The sequence below is a fragment of the Canis lupus genome, chromosome 3 (assembly GCF_048164855.1).
Source record: "Canis lupus baileyi chromosome 3, mCanLup2.hap1, whole genome shotgun sequence".
Lineage (NCBI taxonomy): Eukaryota > Metazoa > Chordata > Mammalia > Carnivora > Canidae > Canis > Canis lupus.
Window position 1 is genome coordinate 72310099 of NC_132840.1, and position 18515 is coordinate 72328613.

An 18515-nucleotide genomic window follows, 5' to 3' on the forward strand; every position below is an offset into this window, starting at 1 on the left:
GCTTAAAACAATAACATCTACAGAACGAGAATGAATGTTGGTAAATGTAACTGATAAGAAACTTGTAACCAGAATATATAAAGAATTCTACATACGGGTGTGTCTGTGTGTTTGTGTGCGTGCGTATATACATATGATAATCCAACTGAAAAACGGGCAAAGTATTTGAATAAACATTTCTCCAAAGAAGATATATAAAAATGTTAAACATTAGGCATTAGGAAAGTGCAAATCAAAACCACAATGAGATACCACTTTACACCCACTAGTATGGCTGTAATCAAGGCAGAGAAAAATAGGTGTTGGCAAAGATGTGGAGAAACTGGAACTCTCGTATGCTGCTTTGGAAGTTTGGCAGTTCCTCAAAAAGTTAAACATGGGGTTTACTATATGACCTGGCAATTCTACTCCAAGAGAAATGAAAATGTACACCCATACAAAAAACTTGTACATAAATGTTCACAGCAGCATCATTCACAACAGAACGTATAAACAATGCAAATGTCCATTGACTAATGCATAAATGATATGTATGCTATCCACAAGGGAATATTATTGAGCCAAAAGGAGGAATGAAGGACTGATATGTACTACAACACAGATGAAACTTAAAAACATTATGCTCAGTGAAAAGAGCTAGACACAAACGGCCACATACTGTATTAGAGCCCCAGTCACATACTACATGAATTGTCTAAAACAGGCAAATCTAGAGAGACAGATCAGTAGTTGCCAGGGTGGGCGGGGGAGTTGGGGACAAGTGGGGAGTGATGGAGGCTAATGGATACAAAGTTCTCATAGTCACAGAGTGATCCAAATGTTCTAAAATTAATTGTGATGATATGTGTACAACCGTGTGATAATCTAAAAACCACTGAACTGTGCTTCATGGGAAATGAGTAAACTGTATAGTGAGTTCTATCTCAATAAAGCTTTTTAAAAAAATGAATACCTATTATTTCACTGTTTCTTTGGGTCAGGAGTTTACAACTAGGTGATCCTGGCTCCAGGTCTCTCATGAGGTTGTGGTCACATGTCAATCAGGACCACATTCATCTAAAGGTTTGAAAGGAACTACAGTATCCACTTCCAAGGTGGTTCACTCACATGGTGGGGTTGGGGTCAAGTAACTCAGTGCTGTGTAGGGTAAGAGGCCTAAGTTCCTCTCCACGAGGGCCTCTCCAGGGAGCTGCTTGAGTGTCCTCTTGACATAGCAGCCAGCTTTGCCTGGAGCAAGGGATCCAAGAAAGTACAAGATAGATGTTTCAATGTCTTTTATGACCTAGCCTCAGAAGTTACACATTTCCAGTACATCCTACTGGTTATGCAGAACAGCCCTATTCTACACAGGGTTTGAATACTAGGAGTCAGGGATCACTGGGTTATGCTGAAAGCTGGCTATCAACACCTGATGATTAGGAAGATGATAAGAGCTAATAATTTGGTGACATGTATATATGCCAAGCACAGTTCTAAGCTGAAAATAAATTATTCCTACAACATAGGTATGATTATCTCCATTTCACAGATGAAGAAACTAAGGCATAGTTAAGTGGCTTACCAAGATCACACAAATAGTAAAACACATATCTGGGATTCAAACTCAGTCAGTATAGCTTCAGAGTCATACTCTTAAAAACTCATTCATGCATCCCAATTATTACTTAATTCCAATTAAGTGTTGCCCATTTGTTCTCCGGAATTCATGTACCAGTTGAAACTCCCATGAGTTTTCATCCCCCATGAAATCTCAGTCTTTTATTTTTGCTAAACCAATAAAGTAGAAACACATTAACACTTTAATTTGCATTTATCTAATAACCAGTGAGGTAATATACTTATTAGTCATTCTGGTTTTCCCTTTAGATTTTACCTATTTATATTCTTTGCCCATTTTTATTTTATGTTTTGTCTTTCTTCCTGATTTGCAGTAGTTCCTTCTACTATGCTCTTTTATATACGCAATCCCTTGTCAGTTTTAAACACTGCAAATATTTTCTTCTAATCTATACACATCTTTAGCTTTGACTATCAGATGCTTTGTTGACCAGAAATCTTTGATTATGAAGTAGTTGAAGGTATCAGATCTTATAGACTGTGCTTCGGGGATTTTATTTAACAAATTTATCCTCATCCCAAGGTCACGATGACATTTTCTGATTTTTCCTACTGGCTTTAACATTTTACCTCTCAATTAGAGTTTTAATCGCTTTAGGACGTCTTTGTTTTATATGGTTTGAGGTAGGGATCCAACTTTATTTTTGTCCATACATAAGCCAATTTTCTAAGCACCATACCTATTTCTTCCCCATTAATTTGTAACACTACCTTTAGCATATACCATGTCTCCAGACAGATATGTCTATTTCTAAGTCTAGTTTAGCACTAATTCGTATTTTCTAAAAGGAAGTACCCACCGCTTTTGAAGTTTGTACTCACAATGCTTTCTAGATTAATGAAAAATCCAACCATCACCTTCAAGATCCATGGGGGTTCATTCAACATTAGCTTGTATTCTTCCCCAAAACAGAAAACCCAGTTAAGAACATCATTTGGAAAAATAAATGCATGTTTATTAAAAAAGAAAAAATCCTAACCAAGAACAAACCCTGGGACACTGAAAAATCAACCCTTCCTCTGCAGGCCAGCAATAGCCAGTGTTGGCACACCTGAGAAGTTCAAGCGCCTCAGTCCAAACATCAGGTCTTAAAATATTCTTCTGTAGTCAAAACTGGCATTCAAGTTGCTGGTCTGTGTGGACCCTGATTATTAGCATCGACAACTGGTACAGCTGATGTCTGGCTGCCTGATATCCACTAGCACAACCCACCGCCACCCCACCGCCTCAGAAAGGTTACATATCCTCAACACTCCACTTGTAGGCAAGTTCCTCCACCGCCTTCTTGCTGGCAAGCCTGGCAAAGCGCTTCTGTTCAAATCCATTGGATCTGCAATCAAGAGACACTGGTCAGCCAGAATCCTGAACTGGACATTTATTTGTGAAAACAGAGAAGCGTTCACAACCTAATGAACAAGGAGGACAGTAGGGCAGGCATGTGAAAATATTTAAGGCATATGCAACAGAATCAAGAAGCTAAAATACATGATTGATCCTTTCATTAGTTCTTGTCCACACCCTTTGCCACTCTCTTGACAACTGTTTCAGACATTTACCTACCAATCTGCAGGCCCAACTCACTCTCAGCTGATGTCTATGTCTCATAATTTATCCACTCATTACACAAGCATTTAGTGAATTCTCATTACAGGTGTATCTCGCTTAATTGCACTTCACTTTATTGCACTTCACAGAATGCATTTTTTTTTTTTTTTTTTTTTTTTACAAACTGAAGGTTTGTGGCAACCCCACATTCAAGCAAGTCTACGGACGCCATTTTTCCAACAGCATTTGCTCACTTAGTGCCTCTGTGTCACACTTTGGTAACTCTTGCAGTATTTCCGACTTTCTCATTATTTGTTATGGTGATCCTCAATCAGTTATCTTTGATGTAACTACTGTAAACTGTTTGTGGATGCCATGAATTATGCCCATATAAGATGGAAAACTTAGTTGACACATGTTGTTTGTGTTCCAACTGCTCCACCAATGGGCCATTCCCCCATCTCTCTCCCTCTCCTCTGGCATCCCTAGTCCCTGAGACACAACAATATTGAAATTAGGACAATTAATGACCTTACAACAGCCTCTAAGTGTTCAAGTAAAAGGAAGAGTCACACGTCTCACTTTAAATCAAAAGCTAGAAAAATGATTAAGCTTAGTGAGGAAGGCATGTCAAAAGCCAAGACAGGCCAAAAGCTACACCTCTCGCATCAATTGGTTAGGTTGTAAATTCAAAGGAAAAGTTACTGAAGAAAATTAAAAGTGCTACTCCAAGGAACAAACAAATGGTAAGGAAGCAAAAAAGCCTTACTGCTGATAATGGAGCAAGTTTTAGTGGTCTGGATAGAAGATCAAATCAGCTGTAACTTTCCTTTAAGCCAAAGCCTAATCCAGAGCAAGGCCCTAATGCTTTTCAAGTCTATGAAGGCTGAGAGAGGTGGGGAAGCTGCAGAAGAAAAGTCTGAGGCTAGCAGAGGTGGGTTCATGAGGTTCAAGGAAAGCAGTCATCTCCGTAACACAGAAGTGCAAGGGAAAGCAGCAGGTGGTGATACAGAAGCTGCAGCAAGTGATCCAGATGATCTAGCTAAGATAGTCAGTGAAACTAAACAGATGCTCAATGTAGATTTAACAGGGTCCTACTGGAAGAAGATGCCTTTAGGACTTTCATAGCCAGAGAAGGATGTCAGTGCCTGGCTTCAAAGCTTCAAAGGAGGGGATCCCTGGGTGGCGCAGCGGTTTGGCGCCTGCCTTTGGCCCAGGGCGAGATCCTGGAGACCCGGGATCGAATCCCACATCGGGCTCCCGGTGCATGGAGCCTGCTTCTCCCTCTGCCTGTGTCTCTGCCTCTCTCTCTCTCTCTGTGTGACTATCATAAATAAATGAAAATTAAAAAAAAAAAAACAAAACAAAACAAAAAAAAAAAAACAAAGCTTCAAAGGACAGGCTGATTCTTGCTAAAGAGTGAATACAGCTGGTGACTCGAAGTTGAAGCCACTGCTCATTTACCAGTCCAGAAATCCCAGGGCTCTTAAGAATTGTGCTAAATCTCCCCTGCCTGATCTCTGTAAATGGACAAAGCCTAGATGACAGCACAGTTGTTTACAACACGGTTTCCCAAATATTTTAAGCCCATTGTTCAGATCTACTGCTCATTAAAAAAGACTCCTCTCAAAACATTACTGCTCACTGACAATGCACCCAGTCACCCAAGAGCTCTAATGGAGATGGACAACGAGATGAATGTTTTCGTGCCTGCTAACATAACATGCATTCTGCAGCCCATGGACCAAGATGTCATTTTGACTTTTAAGTCTTCTTATTTAAGGAATACATTTCATAAGGTTATTACTGCCATTGATAGTGATTCCTCTGATGGATGGGGGCAAAGTAAATTGAAAGGATTCACTATTCTTGATGCCATTAAGAATATTTATTTTTAAAAAAATATTTATAATTCATGGGAAGAAGTCAAAATATCAACATGAACAAGAATTGAGAAGAATTTGATGGCAACCCTCATGTCACTTTGAGGGATTCAAGACTTCAGTGGAGAAAGTACCCACTGATGTGGGAGGAATAGTAAGAGAACCAGAATCAGAAGTCAAGCCTGAGATGGGACTGCATTGCTACAGTCTCATGACAAAACTTGAATGTATGAGGAGTTGCACAAATGAGCAAAGAAGGTAGTTTCTTGAGATGGAATCTACTCTTAGTGAAGATGCTGTGAAGACCATTGAGGTAACAACAAAGGATTTAGAATATTACCTAAATGCAGCTAATAAAGCTGTGGCAAGGTATGAGAGGACGGATTCCAATTCTGAAAGAAGTTCTACTGTGGGTAAAATGCTATCAAACAGCATTGTATCCTACAAAGAAATCATCCATGAAAGAAGAGTCACATGATGTAGCAAATCTCACTGTTGTCTTATTTTAAGAACTTGCCACAGCCACCCCAGCCTTCAGCAATCACCACCCTGATGAGTCAGCAGCCATCCACTTTGGGGCAGGACCCTCCACCAACAAAAATATTATGACTTTCTGAAAGTTCAGATGATGGTTATCATTTTTTTAGGAATAAAGTATTTTTTAATTAAGGTAGATACATTGGGATTTTTTTTAGACATAATGCCATTGCACACTTAATAAACTATAGCATAGGGGGATCCCTGGGTGGCGCAGTGGTTTGACGCCTGCCTTTGGCCCAGGGCGCGATCCTGGAGACCTGGGATCGAGTCCCACATCGGGCTCCCGGTACATGGAGCCTGCTTCTCCCTCTGCCTACGTCTCTGCCTCTCTCTCTCTCTCTGTGACTATCATAAATAAATAAAAATTTTTTAAAAATTTTTTAAAAAATAAATAAATAAACTATAGCATAGTATACACATAACTTTAACACATATTGGGGAACCAAAAAATTAATCTGTCATTTTCACTTAATTGTGGTGGTCTGGAACCAGACCCCCCAGTAATCTCTGAGATGCACCTGTACATACTAGGCACTGTGTCATGAAAATGAGTATGACATAGCATCTGTTCTGATGAATTCAGACTAGTGGAGGACACAGACATTTATACCAATACTTAAATAAAAACCATAAACTGCAGTGGAAATATACAATAGGTATCTTAGAAGCAGAATGGGGATCTTACTCAACTTGGGAAAGAGATGAACAGGAATGGTCAGGAAAGACTTTGTGAAGGTAGCCCCTAAATTAAGTCTGAAAAGATAGAGCTAACAACAGAGTTGGAGGTAGGGAAGACCAGAAAGGTCAGGAGAGAGCATTTCAGGACAGAGCACAACATGACTAACAAGAACAAAGATGCAAAAATAAGAAATAGCTTGGTACATGCAGGGAACCAAAGGCAAACTGGTATAGCTAGAGCCTAAAGTATGATGAAGGGAATAGCATGAGACAAAGTTAAAAAGCTCAGATTTTATCCAGAAGGAACAGATTTAAAACAGGAGCAGAAACTGTATTTCAAAAAGATCACTCTGGAGGAGACTGAAGACAGGAAAGTTACTGCAAGGTACAGGCAACAGATGATCAAAGCAATGATAAAGGAGACTTCATGATAGATTAGGTAAGAGCAAAGAAAGGGGAGGTAAGTTTGACTCACAGGTTAATAATTTTAGTAACCAGATGAATGAGGCTGCACTAAGCAGGATAAAACAGGAAGAGGAGCAAGTTAGGGGAATGGAGGCTGATTAGCTATTTTGAATACATTGCATTCAAGGTGCCTCAGATACATATCAATACAGAAATCCAATGCACAGCTATTTACGCCAGACTAAACTGCAAACACAGATCTGGGGATCACTTACATACATAGGTGATAACTGAAGGTGTGACTAAAGATTTAGTCAGAGTGAGAACAGCTAAGGATAGGGATGGAGCCCCTAGCAACATTTAGGGCACAAAGAGGGAAGAGAGCTCATAAAGATGGCCAAGAAGAAGAAAAGAACCAGGAGTGGGGTGTCATGAAAATTTCAGAGTCAACCTCAACTCCCTTCAATACTATGCATTCCGTCTTCTTACATAAACTTCTTGAAAGAGCCTGTAGTCACTGTCTACACTTCCTCACTTTTCATTCATTCCTTAACACATTAGACCCTGGCTTTTGTCTCACCATGCCACAGAGTTCGCTCTCTTTAAGGTCACCAGTAACCTTCCTTATGGCCAAGTCCAGTCACCAGGTCCTGCTACCTTATCCCCTGAGCACTTCCCCATCTCCTCAGTTCAGGCCTCTGTCTGTCTCCTCTACCCTCACCTACTTCAACAACCTTGTGCCTTGTCTCTTCACTTCCAGACCTGTGCTTTTCAAATGCATCAAATTACTGCCATAATGATTCATCTATCTAAAATGCAGAGCTGCGTCAATCCTTCAGTGACTCTCCTTTGCTTTTCTTTTTTTTTTTTTGTTTTTTTTTTTTGTTTTTTTCTTCTTTGCTTTTAGAGTGAAGACCACACTCAGAAATGTTTCCAAAGCTTACTGAGACCAGGCCCTGGCTTACTTTTCCAGTCCATCTCCTATACTCTACTCCATGCTTCATGCTATCCAACAATAGCAAACTGCTTACAACTGCGTCTCCGTAACACTACGATGCTGCATATCCTTATGACTTCACACATATAGGATCCCCTTCCTTAAATCTCCTCCCTTTCCTTCTTCTGTTGGCTGGACTGATAATCCCCTAAGACTAAGCTCATGCATGTTCTAGGAAGCCTTCCCTAACCACACTCCCAAGGCTAAATTTATTCTTCTTTTGTGCTTCCAAAGCATCTTGAAAACCCTCTATAATAATACTTAGCAAGTACCACTGAGATTATTTACTTGTCTTTCTCCTCTAAATAGAAAGTGATTTCCTAGGCTCAAAGATTCTCTCTCATTAATTGTAAGAAACTGGTACCTAGTACATACCTGCTAAAAGTAATCACATCTATGCTAAGTGTCACTAAACTGAGATAACAGCCTTCCCTCTTTCCTCGTGCCTTCCATAAGGGATGAGTAAAGTAACAGAATGTTTTAGGAAGAAGGGAAGCTTATTACAGATAGTTCCATCTCTAACCTTATAAGTATGCAGGATATTCTAGAACACCAAGGAAACCATTGTTTTTTGCCTTGGAGAATCAACACTAATATGATCATGCAGATGAAGGACATAAGAATAACAAATAAAACCCTACAGAATCAAAAAACAAACAAACAAACCTGCAAGAGAACTCACAGTAGAAAAGTCTCGGACTACAGAATCAGGAGCCCAGGATTTTAATTCTAGCTTTCTCAGGAAAGCTTAATAACCCAGGTAAGTCATTCCATTTATCTCAGCCTCAGTTTGTCTTTTAAATAATAATGGGATTACCAGTACCACACTGTCTTGATGACCACAGCTTTGTAGTACAACCTGAAACCTGGCATTGTGATGCCCCCAGCTATGGTTTTCTTTTTTAATAGTCCCCTGGCTATTCGGGGTCTTTTCTGATTCCACACAAATCTTAAGATAATTTGTTCCAACTCTCTGAAGAAAGTCCATGGTATTTTGATAGGGATTGCATTAAACGTGTAAATTGCCCTGGGTAGCATTGACATTTCCACAATATTAATTCTTCCAATCCATGAGCATGGACTATTTTTCCATCTCTTTGTGTTTTCCTCAATTTCTTTCAGAAGTGTTCTGTAGTTTTTAGGGTATAGATCCTTTACCTCTTTGGTTAGGTTTATTCCTAGGTACCTTATGCTTTTGGGTGCAATTGTAAATGGGACTGACTCCTTAATTTCTCTTTCTTCAGCCTCATTGTTAGTGTATAGAAATGCCACTGACTTCTGGGCATTGATTTTGTATCTGCCACACTGCCAAATTGCTGTATGAGTTCTAGCAATCTTGGGGTGGAGTCTTTTGGGTTTTCTATGTACAGTATCATGTCATCTGTGAAGAGGGAGAGTTTGACTTCTTCTATGCCAATTTGAATGCCTTTTATTTCTTTTTGTTGCCTGACTGCTGAGGCTAGGACTTCTAGTACTATGTTGAATAGCAGTGATGAGAGTGGACATCCCTGTCTTGTTCCTGATCTTAGAGGAAAGGCTCCCAGTGTTTCCCCACTGAGAATGAAGGCAAGAGAAACAAAAACAAAAATGAACTATTGGGACTTCATTAAGATAAGAAGCTTTTGCACAGCAAAAGAAACAATCAACAAAACTAAAAGACAACCTACAGAATGGGAGAAGATATTTGCAAATGACCTATCAGGGGATCCCTGGGTGGCTCAGCAGTTTAGCGCCTGCCTTTGGCCCAGGGTGCGATCCCGGAGTCCCGGGATAGACTGGCGTCGGGCTCCCGGAGTGGAGCCTGCTTCTCCCTCTGCCTGTGTCTCTGCCTCTCTATCTCTCGTGAATAAATGAATAAAATCTTAAAAAAAAAAAAAGACCTATCAGATAAAGGGCTAGTATCCAAGATCTATAAAGAACTTATTAAACTCAACAGCAAAGAAACAAACAATCCAATCATGAAATGGGCAAAAGACATGAACAGAAATCTCACAGAGGAAGACAAAGACATGGCCAACAAGCACATGAGAAAATGCTCCACATCACTTGCCATCAGGGAAATACAAATCAAAACCACAATGAGATACCACCTCACACCAGTGAGAATGGGGAAAATTAACAAGGCAGGAAACAACAAATGTTGGAGGATGCAGAGAAAGGGGAACTCTCTTGCACTGTTGGTAGGAATGTGAACTGGTGCAGCCACTCTGGAAAACTGTGTGGAGGTTCCTCAAAGAGTTAAAAATAGATCTGCCCTATGACCCAGCAATGCAATTTACCCCAAAGATACAGATGCAGTGAAACGCCGGGTCACCTGCACCCCGATGTTTATAGCAGCAATGTCCACAATAGCCAAACTATGGAGGTGTCCATCGAAAGATGAATGAATAAAGAAGACGTGGTATATGTATACAATGGAATATTACTCAACCATTAGAAATGACAAATACCCACCATTTGCTTTGACATGGATGGAACTGGAGGGTATTATGCTGAGTGAAATAAGTCAATCACAGAAGGACAAAATTATTATATGGTCTCATTCATTTGAGGAATATAAAAAATAGTGAAAGGGAATAAAGGGGAAAGGAGAAAAAGTGAGTGGGAAATATCAGAAAGGGAGACAGAACATGAGAGACTCCTAACTCTGGGAAACGAACAAGGGGTGGTGAAAAGGGAAGTGGGTGGGGGGTGGGGGTGACTGGGTGACAGGCACTGAGGGGGCACTTGATGGGATGAGCACTGGGTGTTATGCTATATGTTGGCAAATTGAATAATAATAATAATAATAATAATGGGATTAAGGTCAGTTGACCTTAGGGAATTTTCCAACTACAGATCTGTTCCAGAAATGCTCACTTGCCATGGGCCAAAACCAGAAGAAACTAGAAAAGGTGACAAAAGAATAATCAGAAAGAAAGCAAAGATGAAAAAGAGAACTAAAAGGAAAAATCTAGAAAAAAATACAAAGTGGAAGAAAACTACTGGGAGAGTGGGAAACAGATCAAATGCCAGGAAAATCCTAGGTCAGGTAGTGTTCTGAGTTTGGATCCAGAATTTTTTTTTAAATAGAAAAAAAAAAAATGGGGGGGGGATGGACTCAGTGTAGCAGGGATAATCTTTAGGGTTATGGCTTGTAAAAAGATCTACATCTGGCTACAAATTAACATTCTGAAATATGCTCCCACTACCAAAGAGCCTATATCCAGCAAACTGCAAAGCAGAGTAGTAAGCTAGCCTGAAACCACAGCCACCCTGTGGATACCTGCCAATATCAGAGACTAGAGCCTCAGCTTTCGACAGCAGCTCAAGGGACGGAAGAACAATGCCTTAGGCCCATATGAAGTGGTGCAATGGATTTCGGGCACAGCAGCGGAACTTGAGCAGACTAATCTACCCTCAGCAATTATAAAATCTGGAAAAAATATAAAACTGCAAGTATTTGAAATTATTTGAAGGCATGGGAAAGTGACCAAAAAGCAGGCAGAACCTGGACAGGAATCTATGTGTGAAGAGATTTGTAAGGCGTTTTGCCAGAGGGCACTTCCCAATCTACACAGCTCATGGCGGCAGAAAGCCATAGGCTTAATGGCTCGAGGCGTCAGTGCAAAGAGGGCAGAGCAGTTGGAAAATCAGGGAGGAAACTCTGGAAGGGAGGGACCTACAAAACAGATGAACTCCAGAAAATACAAACTGCACCCAAATCTTTGGCCACCTGCTAAACCATGTTTGTGCAGGGGAACCCACATTAGGCCCAATGAAAAAGCAGCAGGTGGAAACCAAAAGAACTGAGCAGAAACTGTAGCTGCTGCCACACTGAAGTATCTCATAGTCAAACTGCTTGCTGAAAGCCTAGCAGAAGAAAATCTGCCAGAGGGCAGCCCGGGTGACTCAGCGGTTTAGCCCCGCCTTAAGCCCAGGGCCTGATCCTGGAGACCTAGGATGGAGTCCCATGTTGGGCTCCCTGCATGGAGCCTGCTTCTCCCTCTCCTGTGTCTCTGCCTCTGTGTGTGTGTGTGTGTGTGTGTGTGTGTGTGTGTGTGTGTGTCTCTCTCATGAATAAATAAAATCCTTAAAAAAAAAAAAAGAAAATCTGCTAGAGAAAAACAATGCTTTAGAAGTATGTGTGGGAGGGGAGGTAACAATGAAACAAATGAGGACTGAGGACAACAATGGAGGCCAAAAAATGCAGAAACACCCTCAAAAAAGTTGGCAGAACTGTCACCCAAGTCTAGTACTATCAATCCAGAGTTCCATGTGTTGGCTCGCAAGCTTGTGAACTCCTCGGGTGAAGTCTGAAGTTGGCCCTGAGATGCAGAGGGCAAGGATACACAGAAGAAAGAGGTGGCCACTCCAGATTGATAGGGAGCAGGTTCAATACACAAGGGGACTTACCATGAAGCCTGTCTTGGGTTTCCACCCACCAGAATCTTAGAAACTTATACAGAGGCCTTAACTGGGTTCAATCACATATTTGGCCCAGGTGGTCTCAACAATACCTTACTCTCTGAAGGCTACAGCCATGAAACAGTTGTTACTAAGGGAAGAGTAGACAAGGACACACATCCCAAGGACAAGGGAGGCAGTAAGAGCCCTCTGATTGCCTGGGTCCAGTTTGTGAGTCAACCAGTGGTCATGTCCTCTTGATGACCTCCTCCAACACTATGTCAGTAAAACTATCCTTCAGAAATGAAGGTGAGAAAAAGGCTCTAATTTAATAGAATTATGCCAACATCAATTTCCTTATTTTAGTAATGTACCAGATTATAATTGGGGGAAGCTGGGTAAAAGATACACTGTAACACACTACTATTTTTTCAAGTTCTCGTCTAAAATTATTTCAAAATTAAAGTTTTGAAAAAATAAAGGTGAAATAAAGACATTTCATATCAACAAAAACAGAATTTGTTGCCAATAAACCTGCACTAACGGAATATTAAAAGTTGTTCAGAGGAGGGCCTGGGTGGCTCAGTTAAGCACCTGCTTTCGGCTTGGGTCATGATCCCAGGGTCCTGGGATCAAGTCCCACAGCGGGCTCCCTGCTCAGTGGGGAGTCTGCTTCTCCCTCTCCCTCTGCCCCTCCCCCCTGCTCTCTCTCTCTCTCTCCCCCCTCTCAAATCAATAAATAAAATTTTTTTTAAAAAAAGGTTGTTCAGAGGAAATAAAAAAGAGCACCAGAAATGGTAGCTATGTGAGTTAAATATTAACAACTATACATTTTGTTGTTTTCTTAGTTTTTTTTTTTTAAGTAACTATAAAAATTAGAATACTGTATTGTAGGATCTATACCATTTATGTTATATACATGACAACAGTAGCACATAGAACTGAGGGTGGATGGAACTATATAGTGTTAGAAGGTTCTTATATTCTATGTGAAACAGTACTCAGTAGGCCACGGTAAGTTAAAGACAGAAACTGATCTTAGAGTAAACATTGCAGAGACTTAGCTGAAATAATAACAGAGAAATTAAAATCCAATACTGAATGTGCACACCTAAAATCCAAAACACTGACAATACCAAAGGCTAAGTAAGGAAGGATACGGAGCAGTGGGTATTCTCATTCTTTGGCCTAACATAAAATGGTATAGCAAATTGGAAGATAGTTGGCAGTTTCTTATAAAGTTCACCATATAATCCAGCAATCAGTGGGTATTTATCCAAGCAAACTGAAAACTATGTCCACATAAAACTCTATACACAAATGTTTATTGCAGCTTTATTCACAGTCACTAAAAACAGGAAGCAACAAAGATGTCCAACTGGGGAATAAACAAAATGGCACATCCATAAAATGGGATATGCATGCAAGAACATGGATGAATCTTAAAAAGCATTTTGCTAAGTGCAATAAGTCAGACTCAAGAGGCTGCATATTGTATGATTTCATTCATGTGATACTCTGAAAAAGGCAAAACTATAGGCACAAAAAACAAAGCACTAATCACAAGGGTTTGGTGGAGAAGGTGTAACTGACTAAAAGAAGACTTACGGAGGAAATTTTAGGATGATGGAACTGTTCTATATATAGTATTAGGGTAATGAATGGATGACTCTATGCATTTGTCAAACCCCACAGAACCATAGACCATAAAAAGTAAATGCTAATATAAGCAAACTCTAAAAAGGAAAAATCACCCAGGTGTCAGGAGATCCCAGGATAGACTATAGACTATGACAAAAAAATCTAACTATATTATAAATATATGACATAATAGTATGGGAGTGGGGAGGCAGGGAGTTGACCCTTTAAGTTATGTTGGAAAATGGTACTTTCACTAGAAATTATTAGGGTAAGAGTAAAAGCAACTACACATGAATACTATACTTTAGTTGGAAATCTGTTTCTCATTTCATTTCTCAATTCTGAAACTGTTATGTGTATACTGAGGTAAGCAAAGCGGATGGTAGATGGTGGGTGCCAGGTTTCTCAGTGTTGGAGGAGAAAGTTATAAACAAAAAAAAAAAGGGGGTAATACTGCATTAGAGTCAGTTATACCAGTATGAACTCATATTTATGTATCTGTATAAACATGTATATATACAGACACATAGTAAATAGGTACAGAAATAATGACAGACATTGTGTATACATGGATTACAACACATGTACTACCTAGCTCTGTCTACTATCAGGGCCCAGGAACAATGACATCACAGTAACAAGTACTTGTACAAGTCAGATCTTGGTTCCTAAATACCATTATCCATTAAAAGCAGCCACTAGGGCCCGTTGGAAAAATAGCTAATTCTAGAGTCAGGACAGAGAAAATTCAAGATGAATCTGGAGCATCCTGTAGTACCAGAAAGTCAGAGAGTGCTCAAAAAATAAAAGGATAGGGCAGACAAAAGGACACCTTAAAGAATTCCCAGTGGCTGAAGAACAGAATGATTTGAGCAACAAAAATAAATATTACTGGATTACAATAGTATGAAATATACATGATTTATTACTGCTAAAAATAGATGACTAAAATAAATGGGGTGATGAAACAAATCCTTATAGAAAAGGTCCAAATATTACATGTAGATATCCTACCCATAGGTCATCTTTTGAGTGCAAGCTGAATTCACTTCTAGAGAGCAGAGTATGAAAGGGGAAAAAGAGCAACTTTAAAGTGGAGAAACTTGGCAAACATTCACTACCTTAATGAAGTGATTAAGTTTATTAGCATCATTAGCAATGTCCTGTGGTACTTGTTAAAATGACGTGATGGGAAGGGCACTTCACACTGTAGCATTCTTTCCAAAAACCCATTATCTTGGTCTAATCATGAGAAAAACATCAAATGAACCCAACTTGAGGGACATTCTATAAAATAAATGACCATATTACAAAAAGCTGTCAGGGTTACAAAAAACAAAAATACTGAGAAACTGTCACAGGTTAAAGAAGACTAAAGGGTATGACAGCTACATGCGATGTGAGATCCTGCATTGGATCCCTGAACAGAAAAAGGACTTTAATGGAAAACTAGTGAAATCCATGTAAAATTTGTACATCTTTTTTAAAGATTTTATTTATTTATTCATGAGACACACAGAGAGAGAGGCAGAGACACAGGCAGAGGGAGAAGCAGGTTACATGCAGGGAGCCTGACGAGGGACTCGATTCCTGGTCCCCAGGATCACACCCTGGACTGAAGGTGGTGCTGCACCGCTGAGCCACCCAGGGTGCCAATTGGTACAATAATAATAACATACCAATGTTGGCTCTGATAAATGTACCATGATCATGTAATGAATGGTAATAAAATTGGACAAGGAATATACAGGATTCTTCATACTATTTGCAAGTTTTCTATTAATCTACAATTATTATGGGGTACCTGGGCGGCTTAATAGTTGAACATCTGCCTTTGGCTCAGGTCATGATCTGAGGGTCCTGGGATCGAGTTCCACATCAGGCTCCCCACAGGAAGCCTGCTTCTCCCTCTCCCTATGTCTCTGTATCTCTCATGAATAAATAAATAAAATCTTTAAAAATAAATAAATCTACAGTTATTAAAAAACAAAGAGCTTATTTTTTAAAAAGTACAATAAAATATTCTCAAAACAACCTCCCAAACAACTACAGAATACACATTATTCTCAAATGCAAACAGACTATTCATCAAGGTAACTATATACTGGGCCATAAAATGCAGCTTACTAATTTTCAAAAGATCAAAATATTATGGAGTATATTCCTTGACCTCAAGAGAATTAAACTGGAAATCAATTAACAGTGAGGTATCTAGAAACATCTAAATGTTTAGAATTAAACAATACATTACTATATAACTCATGGATCAAAGAATGAAACAACATCCAACACACATTCCCGAAAAAAAAAACTCTCAGCAAGCTAGGAACAGAAAGGAACCTTTTCAACCCAGTAAAGGAAATCTACAAAAAACTTATAGGTTACAGCTAAAGACTGATTGTTCTTCTAAGATTAGGAAGAAGACAAAGATGTCTGTCTGTTTTTACTACTTCTATTCAGATGCACCAGAAGTTCTAGTTAGTGCAATAAGGAAAGAAAACACAAAGGACATTTGGATTGGAAAGGAAGAAGTAAAATTGTTTATATTTAGATGACCTGATCCGCTAGGTACAAAATCTGAAGGAATCTACAAAAAAAGCTATTGTACAAAGTGAGTTTCACTCCAATAACAACTGATGTTTGTCACCAATGATAAAATTACAAACTTTTAAGTGTAAATTAGAATTTCAAAAAATTTTTATCTGCCACCATGAACTCTAGCTTCCCATTGAAGATTTTGGTAATGAGATCAGAGGTAATGTTAACAAATATAAGATTATTTGATGTTACACAGTGAGAAATGTCAACATTTGGCAGGTCTGAAAAACTCAGCAAACCAGTATTTTCCAAATGACCAGTACATGATGTTATAAAATCATGCACCACAAAAAGATCCATCCAAAGCAGGAAAAAAAAAAAAAAAGAATTTAATGTAACAGCATGGAAAATTTTTGATATGGTTTCAGGCTCCGTATTATAAATCACTTTTAAGAAATTATCACTTGCTGTGTTTTTGTGTAGTATCAAAACACATAATACATCTTCCTTTTCTAACTACTTATATATAAAGCTGAATTTTCTAAGGCTAAATTTTCTTCCTTAGTACTTGAACTAAACATACCATAAAAGATCAATGCAAAATCCTGCTATCTATTATTAAGCCAAACATGAATGAGATTTATAAAAATGTAAATCAATGCCATTCTTCTATTTTCTTTGTTTGGAAAATAAAGTTATTTTTCTTTAAAAATATGGCAATTATGTTAACATAATGGTTTTATTAAGTTTTTAATGAACTAATAAACACTTTTAAACACCTCAGTTTAATTTTGAATATGGTAAATATTAAAAGATGTATTCCACATAAACAGAAGTTTTTTGGGGTCCTTAGTAATTTTTAGAAGTAGAAAGGGCTCCTGAGGTCAAAAAGTTTGAGAATTATCATGCTAAATGCTAGAACAATGTCCTTTGTAGGCAAGAGGAGACGGACTCTAATGTATAAGGAGAGGGACAGACTTTGGATAGAAGCACATTTAGGTCATCATGTTAATAGACAGGAAGTTAGAGTATATGGGTAGATGCTGGTTGCAGAGGTCAGTGAGACCCTGTAAGTAGCTCACTCCTAAGGCAGTGAAGAGAAGGTTGAAGAACTACATTTTAAAGATACAACACACAAAAAAACTCCAGACTCCCATCCATCACTCATTCCCTCTAAACCTTAGAAAATATCACTAGAGGTGACCAATGTCAGAAACAAAGGGTATCCTATCAGCACCACCAGAGCAATTTGTCCAGAGCTTTATAAAGCTTTGAAAAGGAAAATAGGAGTAGTAGTATTCTGAGCATGGGAAATGGGATTTGGAGACCTTAAAAAAAGCAAACTACATGTTATTAACCTTGTGCTTAGAGTAGAGAGAGAGGGAGAGTAATTTAAGAACGGTTAGGGAAGATTAGGGGCAGATGGAAAAGAAAACAAAAATGTATGAAACATTCAGGCTTACCTGTCCACTCCATCCCAGCGATAACCAGGCCAGATATTGAATCTGTTGGGAGGAGGTGCAGGACCAGTGTAGCGAGGTCTCACTGGTGAGAGGAGAGAGAGAGAAAAGAAGTTAGTTACCTTATGTAACTCAATTCAGAACTGAGTGGCAGTGGGAACAAAAAATTTTACACCGAGATCTCTACTGAGCTGAACCCTAACTCCCAAATACAAGGAATCTAAAACTGTGTGGGAAAGCCTTCTCTCTGTCCAGCTATGTACCATCAGCCTAACGACCATCCCTCTTTACATAAGTCTCTGGTGAATCCCAAAAGGTTCACCTTTCTTATTCTTGTTCTCCTTGGCTTTATTCTTCTTGATAAAGTTGGCCATGGGGTCTCCCTCTCTTTCCTGTTCTCTCAGCATCCGATCCAGATCTTCATCATCAATATAACGGGCCAGCGGCTTCTGCATTTCCTTCACTGCATCCTCCACGTTTTGTTGTTGCTGCCGGCTCTGGACTAGCCTGGGCAAAAAGAACCAAGAGTGTCTGCTATCTAGTGTAACATTTCCCTTCTTACACTAAAATGGACCATATGACTACATTTGGAGCACCTCCTTTTTCTGACAGCACAAGCCAAATATTGAAAAGAGTAAAATTTCCAGAAAGCGAACTGAAAGTGTAGAATACATCAGTATTTTAGGAAGGAGACTGAGCACACCAAATTTTCCATTCCTGAAACGGCTCTGAAGGCAGAACAATGAACTAGTTGGTCAGGAAACTAGATAATGTCCTCTCCAGTCCTAGCACAGTCTTGTTCTTCACTTCGGCAGTTCTCTTAC

The 18515-nt window shown here is 39.3% G+C and overlaps 1 protein-coding gene and 1 long non-coding RNA gene across 6 annotated transcripts in view; one reads left to right on the forward strand and one right to left on the reverse strand.

The window, feature by feature from the left end:
* BUD13 (BUD13 homolog) overlaps positions 1-18515 on the reverse strand; it is a 134371-nt gene that overhangs the window by 100293 nt on the left and 15563 nt on the right. For 3 of the 5 annotated variants that reach the window (XR_012028717.1, XM_072822134.1, XM_072822133.1), the window contains exons 8-9: positions 18014-18198; positions 17695-17776 (exon numbers count right to left, since the gene is read on the reverse strand). Coding sequence is in view for 4 of the 5 variants with exons in the window: in XM_072822134.1 (XP_072678235.1) it covers positions 17695-17776; positions 18014-18198 (267 nt within the window). In the remaining variant the exon portion in view is untranslated. Of the gene's footprint in view, positions 1-2551; positions 2949-17694; positions 17777-18013; positions 18199-18515 lie in introns of those variants that run through there. The other 2 variants (XM_072822132.1, XM_072822135.1) reach the window with 1 other exon arrangement.
* Positions 8039-9543, forward strand: LOC140631026 (uncharacterized). The gene is made up of 2 exons (XR_012028720.1): positions 8039-8426; positions 9130-9543. It is a non-coding gene; the product is annotated as an uncharacterized lncRNA (long non-coding RNA).